At 41.2% G+C, this 20,185-nt stretch overlaps 1 protein-coding gene across 3 annotated transcripts in view; it reads right to left on the bottom strand.

Annotated features, from left to right (window-relative positions):
* Positions 1-20,185, bottom strand: part of FMNL2 (formin like 2) — a 271,583-nt gene that overhangs the window by 23,506 nt on the left and 227,892 nt on the right. For all 3 annotated transcript variants that reach the window (XM_054971943.1, XM_054971941.1, XM_054971942.1), the window contains exons 11-17: positions 19,846-19,956; positions 16,244-16,393; positions 12,804-12,905; positions 9,826-10,141; positions 9,295-9,489; positions 1,993-2,117; positions 199-398 (exon numbers count right to left, since the gene is read on the bottom strand). In XM_054971943.1, coding sequence (XP_054827918.1) covers positions 199-398; positions 1,993-2,117; positions 9,295-9,489; positions 9,826-10,141; positions 12,804-12,905; positions 16,244-16,393; positions 19,846-19,956 — 1,199 coding nt within the window. The remainder of the gene's footprint in view (positions 1-198; positions 399-1,992; positions 2,118-9,294; positions 9,490-9,825; positions 10,142-12,803; positions 12,906-16,243; positions 16,394-19,845; positions 19,957-20,185) is intronic.

The following is a 20,185-nucleotide window of genomic DNA, read 5'->3' as shown; positions in this document are numbered from 1 at the left end:
CCTTTTTTCAGCAGGGCTTATTCTCAAACAAACATGCAAAGGATTGCAATCACAGGCTGATGTTCAACTGCTGAAAACGTGCACCATTGATTGTGAGAAGTAGGAAGAGAAGTTCTGGATCTTCTCCAGTTGCAGAAATATTGCTAGCCTGTTAAAGTAATGTAACTAAACATCACATTAAAGAAATATTCCACTTACGCTTGAATAGCTTTGCATATTTCATCTGCTGTCTTCCCAGCTTTTCTTAAGGTGATGGCAAGATTTTTCGCCCTGTTAGCTTCCAATAATGTTACTTTGTTGGATCCTTTTTGAGTTATTTGCTTGCTTGAAGAAAGCTCAATGGCTGGACCCTGGGCTTTTGTCTTGAATATTTCTTCAAATTCGTCCACATTTAAATCCTTTTTTAAAGATAGAAAACAACTGATTCTAAAATTTGCAGTGAAGCAATCTCTTTCTTAAAATTCCATGTGAAGACAGAGTGAAAAAACATGTGCTACATGTAAAGCTACACACTCCTGCCTACACATATTTGGTGGCAATCTTTAGAGAATTCGCAAAAACTATGTTCAGTTCTTAAGAACTGTGAGCAGACTTGTATTCATGGAACTGATCTTTCCAGTTTCCTCTTCTGCTTTGCTCTCTACCTCCTGAATGGCCATTCTTAAATGTTGGGACCCTTGGAAAGTTTAGGATGAGTAGAAAAATTTGCAATGTGGGAGAAATCCACAGAAATGTCAGGCACTTCATCCTAGAGCTGCCAGACCTCCTGCTATGGTTGGAGGCCATATGCTGGCAACCTAGTTGCCCGCAACTGCTCCAAGCTGTGGCAAGAAAGATTGTTTTTTTAAAAAAGATGGTCTCACTTCCAGGGAAAATGAAGAAATAGCTTAGGGTAGCTCTAGGAAATGGCAGAAACTCTATGGTTTTACCTGACATTTTACCTGACATTTTACCTTAGAGTTTCTGGAGATTCCAAGCAATACCCTATGTCACTTGCAGTTTTTTCCAGAAGTGACGTAGCAGTGCGGATGGTATTGTGCACCCTCATGTCCCCAGCTCCAACCCTCCCAATGGTGGCAGCCCTACTGGATTAGTATCAGGGAGTCCTGATATCCTAAGGTTGCAATCATGTGTAAAAACAAGGGAATAATTCTGACTATACATATTTGAAACAGGATCTTTCCTTAAGAGGTTAAAGGAGTAAAAAACAAAACATGGACTCAACATAGTTATGTACTTCCTTCCTTCCTTTATTGTCCCCCTTTCTCACTGAGACTCAAGACAGATACACGTACACAGGACAGAGCTGACTGAGTTGTAAAAGCATTGCAATAAAGGCCAGTATCATACATAAACGAAGAAGGTAATACAACAGGATTACACAATGAAACACAGAAAATGTCTGCTGTCTCAGGGCATTCCTAAGCCTACAATGGTGAAGCAAAGGGAGGCTTCCTGAAAGATCAGTTCCTTCAAAAAGAAAAATGAATGCACTCATTATCTCAGCTATCTTGGCACGCAAGGAAAGCCTGATTTAAAGGCAATTCGGTCTCAGGACAAAGCACTTTACCACTCTTGGCAGTTTGCACAGGTAGCTGCCCCGTTTAAGGAAACCCTCAAAGTGTAAAGTCCCACAAGGAAGGGCCTTTTGCCTCCAACAGCACCATGTTTAAATCAGGCTCAGGTCTGGCTAGCCAAATGGGTCAGCTTGGAAGTCTAGGGCATGTTCCCAATGCGTATAACAACAGCTCAAAAACAAAACATGAAATCACCTTGCAGCACCTTAAATATTAACAGGTTTATTATAACATAAACATCTGTAGACTAGAGAGACCGCAAAAGTCCACAAAAGCTTATGCTCTTCATCTGAAGGCACCACAAGCCTCTCGTTTCACTCCAGCAGCTAGAAAATAAGCATTCCTTTTTTAACCACATGCAATTATTTTCAAGACAAGAACCTAGAAATGTAAACATGATGTACGTGGTTCATACCTCTAAAATCCTTTCATCATCAATTTCATTGAAGACTGTCCCATTAATTTGATTGGGCTTTAGAGCCACCCAGTTAAATACTGGCATGCGGAATTTTGTCTTAATTGGCTTCTTGATTTTCACAGCTTTAAATAAAACAGAAAGTGCAATTAAAAATTCTGAAAAAGCTAAATGTCTACAGCAACGAAACAGCAATTCTGGGAGATGGCGCTTCGACGCTGGAGGTTTGGCAAGAGATAAATACAGACTTTAAAATGTCTGAAAAGACTCAGCTACATGGGGGTGGGGAATGTGTTTTGCTTAATGTCCATACAAGGAAAGAGTTTATAAAGATCTGTCCAAAAAAAAGGCATTTTTATGATAAAAATCTATTCCCCCACTCCAGATTTGCCTGGTACCTGAAAATATTTTAATCCCTGCTAGAAATCTATAACATGGTTTGTGACTAGTTTGCCTTAGAAGCTGGATTATCAATTGACCCCGATTTAATTTTAGACTGTAATTTCCCACAATGGTCTTCTAACCCTACTGAAATTAACAGATGATGAATTATTAATTATATTGACAGAATTTAACATCCATACATTTATCCAAAGATCACAGACATCATGACCAAACTCATGTGTAAAAGTGCTAAATGAAGATTTATAAATGCGCACGAGGGTTATTGTAAAGCATGCAGAAAATATGGCACTTCCAGTGCAATCCTAACACACTTCTAAATCCACTGAAGTCAACAGATTGCACAATGAATGAGTCAACTACATGTATGAAGTTACAGCTATGAACCTAGAGTTGCCCAGCTCCTAGAGGTCCTATGAACAGCGTTGGAACAAATTGTATCTCTGGCATTTTCCAAATTTTGAGGGACAAGGTTCCACATGATAATCTTCTAATCTGAACGTTGAATATGGGATCTCTGCTTTTAATATGATCGTTTTCATATGATTGGATCCAGAGTTCTACTTGTGGAATATTTGTCATGTGGTGTAATGTTGGTGGTGATTGCCTAAGGGAAGAAGGAACGGACAAAAATAGCCTCGTTTTTGGGGCAAGCAGAATTGCGGCTTTCTTCAAAGAAGAGAGACTTCAGATCCAACCCATACATTGCTCGCATCCTGATATATTTTCATGATGTCCCGCTCAGTTATTATAATTTAATGTCCAAGACTAACAGTGCAATCTTAAATAGAATTACACCCTTCTAAACCCATTAATTTCAATAGACGTAGAAGCGTGCCACTCTGCTTAGGATTGTACTGCACATCTTCAACTAATAAATCTTTTGAAAAAGAGAAGGCCCATAATCAACCATCAGAAGGGATTAGGGGGGATTTCCACAAGAAAACATTTATACGTTACAAAGTAAAAGAATATTCTCTTGTCGAGTCAGCATGATAACTTTTTACATTATTGGTTATGTTGACATTCTCTAGTCTACTAATTATAATAAGGGAAATATAAGTTAATTACTTAAGAATAAAAACAGTCTGACTAGTAGAACCATTAAGCTGTGCAGTTTTCAGCCAAGGAGATGATGGAACATACATCGCTGGAAAAACTCAAGTAATCAACAACTCATTAATTACAAGCATTAATTTCCATAAGATATAGGAGATGCACTTAATGACATACTAGGGCACATTAAAAACCTAAAACATCCATTAAGGCAATTTTTAAAAAATCATCCTTGATTTCAATTATTAGGTTAATGAATCAAGCTAGACCAGATCCTCCTTCACTGAGCTGTTTTAAGGGCTTACTCTGATGTGAAACGGGACAAACTTCGGGAAGATTTAAAGGCCGAGTATATTATAATAGACACTTCCTCATACCTAATACTGTAGAAAGTCCAACCATAAATTGAAAATGCTTGTTGTTAAAAATGTATATATATTTAATGGGCCAACAACCTCATCTATTTGATAGCATTTGTTCAAAACTATCAAGTTTAATGTCTTTTGCAGGCTTCTCACAATCAAAGAAAAAGAAGCCATCATTCTCATTCCTCTGCTTTTGGGGGAGAGGAAGCATTTTGAAAATAATTAGAACATGCATGTAATCACACGTTGACGCATTTGGTATGGTTGAATTGCAGGCCATCGTATGATGCACAGGATGCCACTTGTACCAGGGACAGTCAAGAGTTCTATTCCAAAATAGTTACATTGCTCATTTGGGGTGGATCCATCTCACAACCTGATACCTCAAGTTTTCTCTCTTTACCTCCAGCACTACAACTAATGCAATTTCTTCTGAAAGTTTCAAGCCAAGGACACTTTTTTACAAGATTTTCACAAACATCCACTAAAATGGGGAGGGGCCACTTTCTCTGCCCTTCGAGCAGCCTTCCCCTCTTCTTCTGCTGAGCAAGGACCGGTTGCTGTCATCCTGCTGATGTCATGAGAATTATCTCATGATGCTGCCAAAAGTCTGAACTTGCTTCAGAATCAACGCTTGGATTTGTTTAAATCCTGCTTGGAATGCACTGTTACTTTACCAAGCACAAGGGGGCAGGAAGATGTAAAAAATTCCACCTGATGGTAGCTACATAGTAACGTGACCTTTGAAAGTCTATGACATAAGGGCTAGTTATTGCACACTACAATGTGGCATGGAACTGAGGAGTCATAGACTATTGCAAGCATGTATAGTACTCATGGCTGAAAGGAAGTGCAGCATGCACCTTGAAGGAAAATCAGAAAAGGCAACACTGTTTCCCTCACATTTCCCATGCCAGGAAGTCAAAAGGAATGTTGTCATCAATGGCTCATCTCATTCCACAGCTTCATACATCACAGTGATTAAATGCATATGCTATGAAATAAAAACCTCTAAGTGAATTCTCTGCTCAGTTGTGAGTTGAAGGAGGGACCTTAGACAAGCTGCTTCCTCAAGCTTAGGCTTCCATTTATAACTGGGGCGTGAGGCACAAGGTAAAATATGGGTCCCTTTCTGGGTTGCTGTAAATTACTGTGATCATGCACCTGAAAATTTTTGAGTATTAACTTGTGATACAAAGACTAGTAGGCTTATATTTAGGTTGCTTGTAAATTAAGACCTCACCTGTCAATAATAGTCATTTTATGTTTTCAAAACTTGGTAATGCCTTGATGAATATGTAGTGAGAATTGCACATGGAGCAGTGATATGTTAGTGTGGTGTCTCACAGAACATATGCATGAGATTTAATGTGCATGCATTATCAAGTCACAAAAGTGAGGGAAAACTCCTGAGAAAGTTTTGCACCCTGACCATGTTTTCAGAAAACTCAAAAGCTGTTCATGCTTTTAGAGAATGCAAAAACACAGCAATCCAGGTTTTAAAGTGACACACAGATGGATATGGTGATTTGGTGGAGGAGAGGAAAAAGCACTTAAAATACTTAGCAAGAAGGAACCTACAGAAAAGCTTGATTGGCCCATCTTACAAGGAAGCAAAGGGAATAAAAAAGAAACGGGTTAGCAACGGTTATGACAGCACAGATCACTGAATCACTTATTAACAGAGCAACAAAAGCCATCATTTCTTCCACAGTCTCCTACAATGACACTAACAAGGGCATCTGAGGGCCACTTTACACTCTGTAATTTTTAACCATATTACACTGAGATTGAGCAGCCTGCCCACAGTTACCACATATTCAACATAATGCATCAAGAGGGATAAGCAGTCCTCCTACACAAATTTATCCGGGGGCCAAACCAGATGAGCCACTGGGAGTTCCATGACAGGAGTTCCCAGCTTTTTATTTAAAATGTGCCTTGGGGAAATGGAGCAAATAACAGTTCCACAGGGCAGTTTCAGATTATGAAAAACAGCTCTGGGGGTGGGGGAAAGCTTAACCCCCCCTTCTCCTTGCAATCCAAAAAGCTTGGCATTCCAGTCATGTAACTCCCAGTGTCTCTGCTGGTTTAGCCCTTGATATAACAAAAATACAGTGAATTAAGAACGTGTCTGCAAAGTCTCTTCTACTGTGGAGGCAGATTGACTTCAATGACTTCATCCAAGCAAGCACCTAGCAGGATCTATCCCTTGTGGACTTTTACATATGCAATTTTTATGTAAGACTTATGAAGATCAGATAGCTCAGTACTAGATAAACTCTGCAGTTGACAAAGTGGAAACTTAGTTTCAGGGTACTGACCATGAAAGAAAGAAAGAAAGAAAGAAAGAAAGAAAGAAAGAAAGAAAGAAAGAAAGAAAGAAAGAAAGAAAGAAAGAAAGAAAGAAAGAAAGAAAGAAAGAAAGAAAGAAAGAAAGAAAGAAAGAAAGAAAGAAAGAAAGAAAGAAAGAAAGAAAGAAAGAAAAATCAACCTATAAAGTTTTATACCTAAATCAGAAGCAAACCTGGAACTGAATTTGAAAGTTTGTCCCTGATAACTCCTTAACTCCAACAATGCACACAGACCCCCAAATTAATTAAACCATTAATTTCAGTAAACTAACATATGCAAATTGGTTTGATAGTGTGGCTCAAGTTCTTCCAGTGAAATAATGGTTCGCATTCCACAGATATAATATCTATTTGGGCATGCACCCATTTCTGGATCAAAACACTACATTTTTAGAATGTATGTAAAAAGGTACTTTGGTTAAAATAGAGAATTGACACCATTTAAGGTGGTTTGCAGAATCCTACTCAATCTTCTCTCGAGTACAAAAAATAGAATGAACTTCTTCCTCTCAACAACCCTAATTGCCACGGTAGATGCTGCCTTGATGCTCTGGGGGCTCTGTGCAAAGCACTTCCACCTTTGCAAGGGAAAGGGGGTTTGCCAGTTTTCCCTTTCAGTGGCACCTACTTGCATCTCATGGGATGCTTCCCAGAAGACCCCTTTACCTTTAAGGACAGCGATTCAAAAAGATGCTGTAGGGCCACATGCCCCCAATTAAATCCTGACATTTACATATCTGCATGGTTAGTGGATTATGTAACCTTGGATGATCAAAGTTGTGCTGCTTTATGCACAGGGTCACCAGTCGGAATCATTTCTGGTTACCACCAATCCCCATATTTCCCAAGCCCTCTGGCACATGCAGAGACCTTGGGAGAGAGACAGAATACTCTCCCTGGTCTTTAAGGTGCTCTTGGACCCGAATTTTGCTTTTCTCACTTGCACTGGTGAAAGACACGTGGTGAAAGAGAGAGTCTTTTCCACAGCTTGGAGGACGCTCTTGCTTCTTCTTACCATCTTCAAAGCACAGTGAAAATGGGAACTCTGGAAAGGGGATCTGTAAGCTGCTGTAGATCCTGCTTGCCAGAAGGTCCCTTTGGCACTTGTCCCTGGAAACCTGATCTAAGTTCCTTGATCACTGGAATGCAGCTGGCTTTTAGGTTTGATTCAAATAGTTATTTTCAGTTTCTAATTACATCATTCTCATACACACTAAAAGAGATTAGAAATGGCATTCAGTTCCAGGACTAAATCTAAATATGTGATGAAAAGGTTTCCAAATCATGCCTGAAATTTAGGTAACACCACTTAGGAAATTTGGTGGGCCATTTTCCTATACAGGGGGACTAAATGCATTTTAACAGGCCATCTTGAATCATGATTCCTATTCTTCCAAAACACACAACTCAAAGGAAAGTGTATTAATTGTAGCAAGACAATCAACAGAGGAGGTTGACCAGTCATCAAATTTAGAGGGAGGAATGAGAATAATGACAATATCAAGCCAAGGACTGGGAAAACAGAAAGAGACTGAACGAAGCCACAAAGGCAGTGCGCTACCATTTCAGACCCTGACACTGAATCTGTTCTCTACCAACTTCACATGCGCTATCAAAGGATGAATGAGCACAGATCAAATTCAGGAAGAGAAAGGTGAAAAACAAAGCACTTTTTGGACTGTTCTGACAGCACAATCCCATACATGTTTGCTCAGAACGAAGTCCTGCTATATTCAATGGGGCTTATTCCCAGGTAAGACTGTGCTGAGGACTGCAGCCTTTATATGGTGCCAAAGAAACAGCATAGGCAGGGAACCTTGAAAACCAAAATTCCGGCTTACTTAGTTCTTTAAATATTAGAATATAGGTTGGCCGGTTAGTTGGTTTAAAATATTCTATCCCCCACACAAGACTCCGTTATAGACTCCGCTTCTCACAACTGTGCTCTGAGAAAGAAACAAAATCCTGTGAGGATTTAGAGAGAACGTGTGGGGACCTGCAAGGACTCATGGGAGAGCATCCCATTTCCCTACTTCCTCTCTTCCCCCCTTGCTTTTCTTCTTTGCCTCCTTTGGGCAGTGTCGGCAGCCTCTCCCCTTTCCTCCCCTCCCACCTTCCTACTATTCACACCTTTTCCTATTTTTCTCCCACCTTTTTCTGTTCCCTCCCATCCCAGCTTTTCCTTTTTACATTTTCTGCTCTCCCTCTTCCAGCTTTCCTTTTCTTTCCTCCTATCTTTTACCCCTTTTAGTATTTCTTGCTCTTCACAAAATTCCTGTCAGACACAGAGCAGTTAGGCCTCAACTCACCCTAGCGGAACTCCTGTGCTATTAAGAGCAAGCTCCTGCTTTAAAGGCCAGAGAGCATTTCTCAAAGTATCTGAGCTTCAGGTGAGGAGACCCAACAGCAGCTCTATTTCCCCCTTCCCCAGATCATCAATATAATTAATTTCAAGTTGATGGTGCCATGGGCCAATGGGACTTGCTGTCTGAGATACTTAGCTTAGCCCAACAAGACTTTTTTTAGATTGTAACTATTACTTCAAAATAAAAAGGTAGTGAAACTTCAATTTATGTTCAGTCAAATGAATTTCGGAGTGATGCCTGGAATGCTGGCAAATTGGTCCTTTTAAAATAATTAGAAAGGTGTTATTGGGAAGTGAAGTTCTGAAACTTTGTAATACAGGTAATAAAACGGGGGAACACATTTGTGTCCTTCTAAACTTAATAGAATAAGCAGGGCCAGCGCCACCATTGAGGCGGTGAGGTGGGCGCTGCGCGGCTTTGCTGCGTGAAGATGTCATCACATGATGACGTCGTCATGCAGTCCGGGGATGTGTGCGCACATGGGAGGGTGGCCGCAGGCGCCAGAAACCCTAGCGCCGGCACTGAGAATAGGCAACCACCCTCCCTAGGAAAAAGCATTGGGGGGAGGGGGAGCTTTTTTCCTAACTCAACCCACTGTCCAAAATCTGATAGGCATCAAAATGACTATGCAATTGTAGATAATTTCAAACAAATTTTGTGTATGACTGTAAACTCAGAGACACAACCCTATACCTGTCTGTTGCCATTCATTACTGGCTATCTGAAAAGTGAGCTTTGGTCAGGTTTACCGGTTCTTACCTGCTAATCCTGAGTTGAAAACTACCGTAGGGGAGGCTGTTCCTGGAAGAGGCGGTGCTGATGGTGGGGGTGGGGGAGGCACTGGGGGAGCTGGTACTGGTTCTGTGGCTGGACCAGGAAGAGGAGGCGGAGGAGGCGGAGGAGGAGGTGGAGGCGGTGGTGGAGGCACCGGTGCTGTCACAGGACCGTTTTGTACTACAGAATTAAAAGGCAAGATGTTATTTGAAAGTATTCTCCAAGAAAAAAAATCATACAGAAGCACAGATTTGCTTCTTTCAAAGGAGATTACGATGCTTCTAATCTGTTATTCTCATTTGACTTAAAGTACATGAGAGGAATCAAGTCTTCCTCAATATACCAAGCTAAGCATCATTATCTTATTTGTACAATCTTATGAAGAATAACTCTCTTCTAAACAGACTGACATCAATGGCCTGAGAAGGATGTGACTCTGCATAGCATGCCACAAATGGTTTCCAAGAGCTGGACAGTTTTCAAAAGTGCTTCCAGACACCTTGCAGAATTCCTCACCTGCTTCTGATTCTGCTGTGGAGAGTGGCAAAGGTGGTGGAGGAGGTGGCAATGCAACTGAAGGCACAGGGCCAGAAACTGACCCGATACATGTGCCAGCAGTAGCTTCTGACCCTGAGGGTGATGTCCCAGAAGCCACCCCAATGGGAAGAATGGAGATATCACCATCTCCTTTCTTCTGAATTTTAATAGACCCTTGCTTCTCCAGTTCATGGATCTTTTTCTCCAGTGTCGACTGCCGTTGAATGGCCTCCTCTTTCTCTTTGACCATTTTCCTCAGTGTGTGGACCTGTGTATTTGCATCTTTGTAAATTTCCTGAAAAAGAGTCCAAAGGAAATAATGGGTTTGTATTCAAACTGTTAACATATGACCCCATCCCCAGAAATCCAGGGCCATACGATGCCATAAGATGCAGGGGGAAACAGCACTGGGCCACACCCCCTCTGCAAACCCAGAATCTAAAAAAATAACACAAGGGACATGGCCTCTTACAAGGAAGTTAAAGCTAGATAAAATGTCATCTCAAAGGTAAGACAATAAGATGTCCCATGAAGAAATATTTAATCTTGCCTGGAGGCTTGCTTCCTGGATCCTGCAATCATTGTATCTGGGGTGACAGGACAGCCAGTGTTCAAGAGAAAATCGGAAAATATTTGACACCTTTACAAAATAATACCTAACCCGTCATAGAAGACAATTTGGTCTCCTTCTTCAGCTAATCATCAGAATGACCTATTTCTTGTGCAAATTAAATATCCAGAACATCATTCTATGAAACCACTCCCCAAAAGGGCAGAAATCTGCCAATAAATTGCCCAGCTTTCCATCATGAAAATGGTGCAGGTTTTTCATCCCAGCCTGTCTCCATCACCACAGACATGACTCTTTGGGACAGGCAACCATTTTTCTTCTTTTTCAGATCCCCTTCCCTCACCACGGTTCTTGCTATCCGTGCTGTCCCCTCCTCCATTGCTCTGCTCTAGTAACCCAGCACCTGGGTCCAGCACTGGAAACCCCCAAAGCCTCCCTTCTCCTAGCCTTGGTTCCAGCCAGCTCTCCCTCATTCTCAGTGTCTTCCCTCTCAAATCCACTGAGCCTACTTTCATGCCCTTTCTGCTCTCTCATCTTGGCCTCCAGAGAAAGACACATACACACAACACCCTTTCTCCTCTCTTATAGACTCACTGTGAGTGAGACACAATTAGGCATCTTAATTATTAAGGATTCTAGGATTTTTTAAAATGGGGACTTGCCGAAGTTAATTTGGTAAAGTATTTTATTTGAGTTTGCCAAAGTTAAGTTGATTCCCATTTGAATATGCTAAAGTTAGTTTCTTAGGGCATTTGATGTGAAAGCGATACATTTTCGCATTTTAATGCTGTTTGTGTATTTACTTTGATAAACTGTGCAAGACTTCAGTTATGGACACCAAAGAGTTTAGTGAGTATTACATTCTATTTCAAGGGTCACGGACCAGATAGCTCAGTTTCTGATGGAAGGTAATATCAATGTTGTCTTTATATACTGCCCGTCTGGATTGATTAGTGCCATACAAAGCAGTGAACAAAGTCAGTGTCGTTATTATCCCCGCAATACAGCAGAGGAACTGGGCTTAGAGGAGTGGCTTGCAGCCTCTACTCATTGCAGTATTGGGAGTCAAACAAGCAGAGTGCTGACTCGCAACCCAGCCACTTAACCACTATGCTACAGCAGCTCCCTACCCCTGACTACCTTTTGGTATCTTGAAGAGAAGTGTCATTGCTACAACTGAGAGCTTGCCTTGTATTGTCAGCTTGCCTTAAATATCCTTAAAGAGACTAGTTGTGGATCTAGTGAAGAATACACACAAAAAATGTGTAATGTGTAGAACATTCAAGCACTTCCGCAGACATCTGAACTTGCTTGATTTCCACACCCCAGCTCTTTATGCTGCATCCAGGGTTACTGGACCAAAGCTTGTAGACAACCATGAAGATTGTGGTCAGAAGGGTAGACCCAGAATCCCCATTTTTTAAAAAAAATCCCTTTGCACAAACAAAAGCTCTATAACGGCCCTTTGAATCCCAGCGTAAAACAATTAAAGGATATAGCAGCACAGATGTATTTTCTACGTGTTGCCATGAAGGTGGGCATGAACAAGGAAAAAACAAACTGTGCGGTTCATGGTTCGTCCAGTTTCACGAACCATGAACTTGCCCCAGTTCGTGAACCAGTCCATGGTTCATGGGGTTTAAAAACCCCTTTCCGTGCTGCTGTGAAGCAGCATGGAATGGGGCATTTCACCCCCACCAGCTTGGATCAGCTGCTTGTCGGGGAGATCACCGACAAGCCGCTGACCCGGGTGTTTAAATGCCCCTTTCTGTGCTGCTTTGCAGCAGCAGGAAAAGGAACATTCCCCTCACTGGCTTGGATCAGCTGCTTGTTGGGGAGATCACCGACAAGCAGCTGGTCTGGGGTGAAATGCCCCTTTCTGTGCTGCTTCGCAGAGGCAGGGAAAGGGGCATTTCACCACCCACCGGCTTGGATCAGCTGCTTGTCAGGGAGATCCTCGACAAGCAGCTGATAGGGGGGTTTAATACCCCTTTCCATGCTGCTTCACAGCTGCATAGAAAGGGGTGTTGGGCTTTTCCAGGAACCAAATGAACTGGCAGACCAGTTCGTGAAAGTTCGTGGAAAACGGGCTTCCACGAACTGCTGGTTTGCAAAACACAAACCGGCCCAGTTTGTGATGTTTAGTTAGTCTTGCAGTTCGTACTCATCTTTATTTGCAACTTTTCCAGAAAAGAACAAAGGGGTTCAGAACATTATCTTTCCAACACGTACACTTAGGAAATAGTTATTTAATTCCTGCAGTAAGTAAATCCACCCATAGTCAATTGTGAGGTCAAAAAGTGAGTCTAATGAATTTCACTTTTTTAAACTTTAAGATACTTGTCAGCAACCTATGGAGCACTGCAGTCCGTAAGCATACACTTACTCGAACAACATCCAGTTCTTTGTTTCTCTGCATAAGCTGTTTTTCCAGTTCCACAATCTTTGCCATAGCTTCATTTTCTGTGTCTTGAAGTTTTTCTGATAACTGTGTGTTTTAAAGAAGGTTAATTAATAAGAGATACATCAACAATTCTTTAAAAATCTCAGGGACTGGAACACTTGAAAAATTCCGTTGTCTAGCCTATTCTAGAAATTCTGTTGCCTAAAAAACTGACAAGTTTTCAGAATAGGAAGACAGCAGTATATTCATAGATGTTTAATGGGTGTGGTTCTAATTAATGTGTGGTCCTAGCTGCACATGTAACAAGAAGTTGGTGCATGTACTGCAGAGTTCTCTGCAGTGCCTAACCAGGCAATTAGGTTATGAGACCTTGATCTTCCCTATTGACAAGGACTTTGAGAGCAGCATTGTTGGTCTAAGGCAATGGAGTTTAAATGAATAGCCCAGGACTTCCTTCTCAATGAAAACTGTGGCAGATTCTGTAAAAATTACTGAACTACTTTCAGTGTTAGAACAAGGGGCACTTAACAGGCAAATAAGCTTACAGTGGAATCCTAAGCTGTTACACTCTCGTAAGCCCATTGATTTTGATGAACTTCGAAGGGTGTAGCCTTGCTAGGATTCCACTGCTGCTTGCTCTTATGTCTGCATGCCACTCTGAAAAAATATGCATGTATACATATTATCTTTTTGATACCACATTCACACTAGCAATGTCTAAGAACAGGTCACATATCAAAACTTTAGGAAACATTACTAATCTTTTATATAAGTAAACGTAGATTACGTAGATTGTAGATTACTTATGTAAACAAACACAGTAAATTGCTAGGTTAATTTAGGTTAAAATTAGGTTTAGAATGAAAAAATATGGGTGTGATTTCAGTTCTGTATCCTCCGTCTAAAAGTACAATTCCTGCTTGCTTCAGCAGTCCTAGGTTCAATACACTGATATGCCCACAGTCCAGAGGAAAGAGGAATGGTCATAGTTCAGTGGCAGAATTCCAACTACGTACACAGAAGATTCACCCAGGTCTAGCCTTCAGCATGCCTACTTAAATGGGAATCAAGAAGGAGGGCTGTGAAAGCCCTTTGCCTGAGACCTTGGTTACCCGCTGTCATTCAAAATGGGTAATACTGGGCAAGAGAAGCAGAGACAGGATAAGGCCACTTTGTATCTTCTTCATGAGGATGAAGTTTTTATTTACTTTATTTATACCTCACCCACCTCCCCAAGGGCTTACATCATTCTCCTCTCCTCTATTTTACTCTGACAACTGTGTGAAGGAGATTAGGCTGAGAATGTGCAACTGGCCCAAGCAAGCTTTCATGCCAGAGTGGGGATTCAAACTTGGTTTTCCCAGATCCTAGTCTGACACTTTAACCTCTACAGCATGCTGGCTCTCTGGTTCAAGTTACATTTGGGCAGAAACCGGGACTAAATGCATTATGGGTGTAACAGTATATATAATACAGCTTACTCTGGAAACAGACATCTTTTAGTTTGAGAGCATTCAAGTATTGTGCTACATAATTAACAAAGTATGCATACCAAGAACAAGAAATATCCTACTTTTTAAACCCTATTTATAATATCTTATATTACTGGAAAACTAAATACAAATACTACATGTTGGTGGATAAATTGTGGTATGTATAAGTTCTTACTGGGCCATTTCTTGAACCTTGATTTCTTAAGGACTAAAATTCATTTTAACTACAAATATTCACTCCCCATCTGTTCATTCCTGCACCATCTCTGCTGTTCAGTTGTTTAGTGAATGGGGAATGCTCTCTTAGTCTGGATCTATTTTTGCAAACATATACTGTACATCTTGGGAGCAAAAGAGATTTCTATCTGTACTTCTATGGTATGAAATACCAGTTGGTAATATTTGTGTTCTATATGTCCACAGAATGTGCAATTTATATGCAAATTGATTTTTCCATTCTATTGCATACTGAAGCTATTTTCCCAAGTGATTCCATCTGGAACTGTAATTCAATTGAAATAAAATACTCCAGAACGATGTGACTCAATAACAACCAAAAAACAATTTAAGTTCCTTTACGGCACTTGAGCAGTAGGAAAGTGACAGGAGAAGGCAACAAGGATGAATGGCCAAACCCATATACAACATACATCACTCCAGAGTAGAGGTGGGCACGAACAGAGAAAAAACGAACCATGTGGTTCATGGTTTGTAGTTCGTCCAGTTTCACAAACCAGGAACCACGAACTTTCATGAAATTCCCTCAATTTGTGAACCAGTTCGTGGTTCGTGGGGTTTAAATACCTCTTTCCATGCTGCTGCAAAGCAGCATGGAAAGGGACATTTCACTCCCTCTGGCTTGTATCAGCTGCTTCTCAGGTAGATCTCCGATAAACAGCTGATCCAAGGGTTTAAATGCCCCTTTCTGTGCAGCTTTGCAGCGGCAGAGAAAGGGGCATTTCACCCCCTACCGGCTTGGATCAGCTGCTTGGCAGGGAGATCCCCGACAAGCAGCTGATCGGGGGTGAAATGCCCCTTTTTGAGCTGCTTCGCAGCTGCAGAGAAAGAGGCATTTCACCCCCACGGAAAGGGGTATTGGGCTTTTACATGAACCAAACGAACTGGCAGACCCGTTCATGGAAGTTTGTGGACAACGGGCTTCCATGAACCGCTGGTTTGCAAAGTACAAACCGGCCCAGTTTGTGATGAACTTTAGTTTGTCTTGCAGTTCGTGCCCATCTCTAATCCAGAGCCAAAAGGGAGCTGCCCAAAATCAATTCTGTGTCATAAATAAACATGTGTCAAGATGTTAACTCTTAGCAAGCCTCTAGAGCAAAGTTCATCACCTGCTTCCAAAACAATAAAAGCAAAATGAGTGCTGCTGGATCAGACTTTACTAGGTCAGAAAACTTGATCCCCTTCCCCTTCCTCTATGCAGTTCCTGGACACACACGGCTCTTGTTGTCCACATTGGTCCTGGGACCCCAGGAATAGTCTTTCCAAGTCTCAAAAATGAAAGTGGGGAAAACTGACATCCTGCTTTAGATACAAGCCTGGATTTAGTTCCTAGTAATAGGGGAGCCATGCCAGTGGTGCTTTGCACTCAGTTAGGTGATGTGTTCCATCACAAGATGAAACATGGCATACATCGGTGACTGGACTAAAAATCAGACTCAAGTATGATCAGATTCAGGTAAAATTAGTTTCCCTCCACATATTTGATTTTTTCCATCAAGACAGCAACAACAATAAAAAGGATGAGGAAACGTTTAATGATGGAAGCCAGCGGAAGTATATTTGATGTACAGTCAAGTATAATTTATGTATAAGGATCACTCCATGAGCTGATGCAGTGATCCTTGTACAGTCCACCCATCTGCACCAGTTTAGCCAACCATTTTGATAAAAAAAATCATTGTTTATACGAACGTGAGATATATTTTCCTCCAGTTCTTCCACTCTTTCCAAGGCAGCATTCTTCGTCTCAGCGTCTTCCAGCAAAGCTCCCACGTCAAACACATTGTCCAAATAAGCTTGAATCTGCACCTGCAGCTTATCACTCTCTGTGTGCTTTAGCTTCTGAAAATCCAAAGCAAAACAAAAGCCACCAAATGAATCTAGCACACAAAAAAAGCTACAATCAGAGGTGACACTAATGACATATATTGCTGTAATTCCTGTTTTTACAATATTACTGATACATTCTAAAATGAGAGGTTTTCCCCTAAAGCCCAGAAGGATCACAAAAAAAAAAGGAGGGGGGTTGTGACTTTCCACATCCAATAGCCATAGCCAAGCAGATGTCCGGATTTCTGAATTGCAGAATTTAAAAAGGCCTTTAAAATACATGAATATTAAGAGTGTCTAGCAGGATGATCTGAAGAACCTCCTTTATGAACCCCTCCCTCATGTCTTCAAAGATGAAAATATGGCCATGTTCTATAAGCCTGCACTAATGGAGGCACAGGCAGTGGCGGTAAAGTCTAGTGCTGATTTTTTGTTATGATATCATGCATTTGGAAATGCCCCCATCCAATTTTCAGAAAATGTCTAAGACCCTACTGTTTAAGCGGGCCATTCAACAAGGCTGCCAGGTTCTCACTATACTGAAGATTCCTTGCCCCTACCATCTGCCCCTCTCCCACTGCTTACCTGGCTGGTGGGGCACTGGGAAAGGGGGGGGGGGCAAATGCAGGAAGTGCCCGTGTAGCCATTCATGTCATTGGAAAATGACATCACTGTTTTAGGCTGATTTTTAGAGAATAAGCCCGTCAATACCTGTCACTTCTGTGTTATGGTGGAAATGACATCATTTTCTGGCAATGTTGAAGCATGAGGGGGGAAGTCTGCCACCCCCCCTACACACACTTAGGGGGGACCTGGCAACCCTGCACTTGAATGTCTTATTGGCTCATTCATGTGTTGCAGGGATTTGTTTGGCCTTTGTTTCCTAAGTTTTACAGGCCTTTTTAAAACCATATTGATTGTTATTTGACATAAACTGTAGCAAGTGCCTGACAGGGTTAGTGGTGGAGTTAAATTTTTTTTAAAAACACATAAATAAAAATTGTGGGAAGAGGTTGGAACCATTCTGAGTCTAAAGGCAAGTTCTGAACTTTTTATCCAGCCACTGCTTTCTAGTCAGTACAATGTAGTAGCCACTTGCTTGTGTGTGTACACACACCTTCCAATGTTTATTAATTACATGGAGTACCAATGAATAAAGTTCAGGTTTTTTTTTTGGTTTTGGGGGTGGGAGGTGGAATCTGACTCTTAAAAGCATGGTATCAGTAATTCTTGCCATTTCTCTTATTGTTTACAGGGGAAGTTCAGTGGGGGTTTTCCTCCCTCTTAACTTGAAAGAGACTCTCAGAGCCTTCCCAAGCAGAGCATTACACCCTTCTAAAACCACTAGAGTCACTGAAGTGTTATAACATTTCCACTCCAGAATAATCTTCCCTTCATTCCACTGAACTCACTGGGAAAAAAAATTAGCCTAGAGCTGGTAACTCAGAAAGAGTTAGCCATAAAGCTTCCTTTTAGATAAACAATGGTCCCTGTGCAGGACTGTAACATCAGCAGGGAAACAATATATGGAGCATAAATATTCCCATTAGATATGAAAGGAGCTCTGACTGTGAGCAGAACCACAAGTGACAAAAGGCACAGACTGGACACTTGTCAGCTTCCCTCAAGTTTTGATGGGAAATGTAGGCAGCTTGGCGGAATGTTGTACAAGTGACAGTTGAAAAGTCCATTGGACAGCAGTCGGAGAGCCAAGCTGCAAGACTAGGATGCCTACATTTCCCATCAAAACTTGAGGGAAGCTGACAAGTGTCCAACCTGTGCCTTTTGTCACTTGTGGTTCTGCTCTCAGTTATACCATGGAAACGCAGCTCAGTTTCTAAGCAACAAAAATAGGTTTACACATAAAAAGTCCCTAAATAATTGGAATACCAGGAAAAGGAAAACAAGATGGAGGAATGGGGCACAGAAGCTTTATTGTAGTTAAAAATCACATTGCCAGTGAATCCATATTGTGTGTGAGGGAAGAAAAAAAATCTATAGTTATTGCTTATCAGTTCTCAGCCCACGCTCCAAAACTAGAGGAAAGCCATAGAACAGAGTGTTTTTGCCTCTTCTACCATTATTCAATAAGCTTACAACTGATTGGGTAATCAGTTCCTTCATCCAGTAAGAGAATAATGTGCACTTTACCTGGAAGACATGAACCTTCTTGGTTAGACATCTCCTGGAACCCTCTTGGTTTTCAGCTACTTTTCTAAAACTGGGTTTTCCCTCCCAGTTAGTTATACCTCACTTTTCTTCCCAATAGGGACCCAAGCAGTGCAATTCTTAAAATACTTTCCTGAGAGTAAGCCCCAATGAACAGACCTGAGAAGTATTCTGAGTAGATATGCTCACGATTGCTCTCATAGCAATATCATTCTCCTGTATTTTATAATTGTATTGATAGCACCATAGAATGTTCTGACACAAGTTTACAAAAGTGAATCCTTAACTACTTGTTCATTATATTTCTGAATATTCATGTCATAGAGAGAGAGAGATGTGGGAATGACGTAAGGAAGCCAAGGCAAGCAAGATTATACATAGTTATAATGAAAACCAGAGTTAAGGGGGGGAAGTTTTCAGTTACAAAACAAGGGGAAGTCTTCAACTGAAAATCTGAAGTTTCTTCTTTCCTTTAACTGTACTTTCTCTCAGTTATACCCATGTAATCATTTGTTCATTCCCTCTTCACAGTTGTGGTTAAATCAGTACAGCCAGAAAGGCAATTGTGTATGATTCCCGTGACACAAAATGAATAAAACCCTCAGAAAGTCTGCACCACTGTAGTCTGAGCAATGTATCCCTATGCTTACTCAATAGGATCAGCGGCCGGGGTGGGGGGGTGGGGGTGGCTGCCAGAATGCCTGATATGGATGCAGCTGCCGTTGCTACAAGGTCAGTGTAGTGGAGGGAGGTGCAAGTAGCAGAAGTGTTTTGTTGGAACAAAGGTCACTGCACCAGAACCATGTGCAGCATATGGTTTTATTCACTTCTCTTGGCACCAAGAGCTGTGTCATCACTGTATATTAAATGCAAACAATAAGGGATTTCTCTCCCCGCCCCGCCCTAAGTTTTGAACTGATTCACAGTCTCCTCTGTAAGTCCACCAAATGAAAGCAACAGCCCCATAAGCTAAGCAATAATCCAAGGCATGGAACAGAGCAGAGGAAACCCCACATTTATTCTTCAGATTTATGTCAGATTGGTTTTAGGTCTGACTGCAATGGTGATTTCATTGGGTCCCTCTTTTTGTCCTAATAGCATTTTGTTTTAGTACAGCCAATATTTGGCAATTGTTATAAAAAAAAGACACCCCTCGCACTTCCTGTTAATAAAGAACACAGAGCAATTAATTCTGTACATGATCAAGTCCTAGCCCAAAACTCAAATACATTCAAGTAGTCATGTCTGACACCATGCTTGAGAGGCAATGATCAGCAGAAGCCGGTTATACTCACATCCAGATATTCATCCAGGCCTAGTTTTGTAAATTCATATTGGAGGTGAACTCTGAAATTCATGTCTTCCACAGAGTGAACCACTATGTTAATGAACTGCATGCATGCCACCTGTAAAGGAACAGTTGCCACAAAATGGATATTGATAATAGAAGCAACAAAGATGTCTCTTTTCTTTTGCACAGGAAAGAATGTGGCTGTCTTATTAACAACAATTCTATATATTGTACAGGTAAAGAATGTGGTACTAATGCAGAATTTGCAGAGTCTGAGCTTTTCAGAACGAACCTTCATAAATTTATTTGTATCCCACTTTTTTACTGAATATAATTTTTACTAT

Source organism: Eublepharis macularius, chromosome 2 (assembly GCF_028583425.1).
Source record: "Eublepharis macularius isolate TG4126 chromosome 2, MPM_Emac_v1.0, whole genome shotgun sequence".
Taxonomy (NCBI): domain Eukaryota; kingdom Metazoa; phylum Chordata; class Lepidosauria; order Squamata; family Eublepharidae; genus Eublepharis; species Eublepharis macularius.
This window is presented reverse-complemented; position numbering and strand designations above follow the sequence as displayed.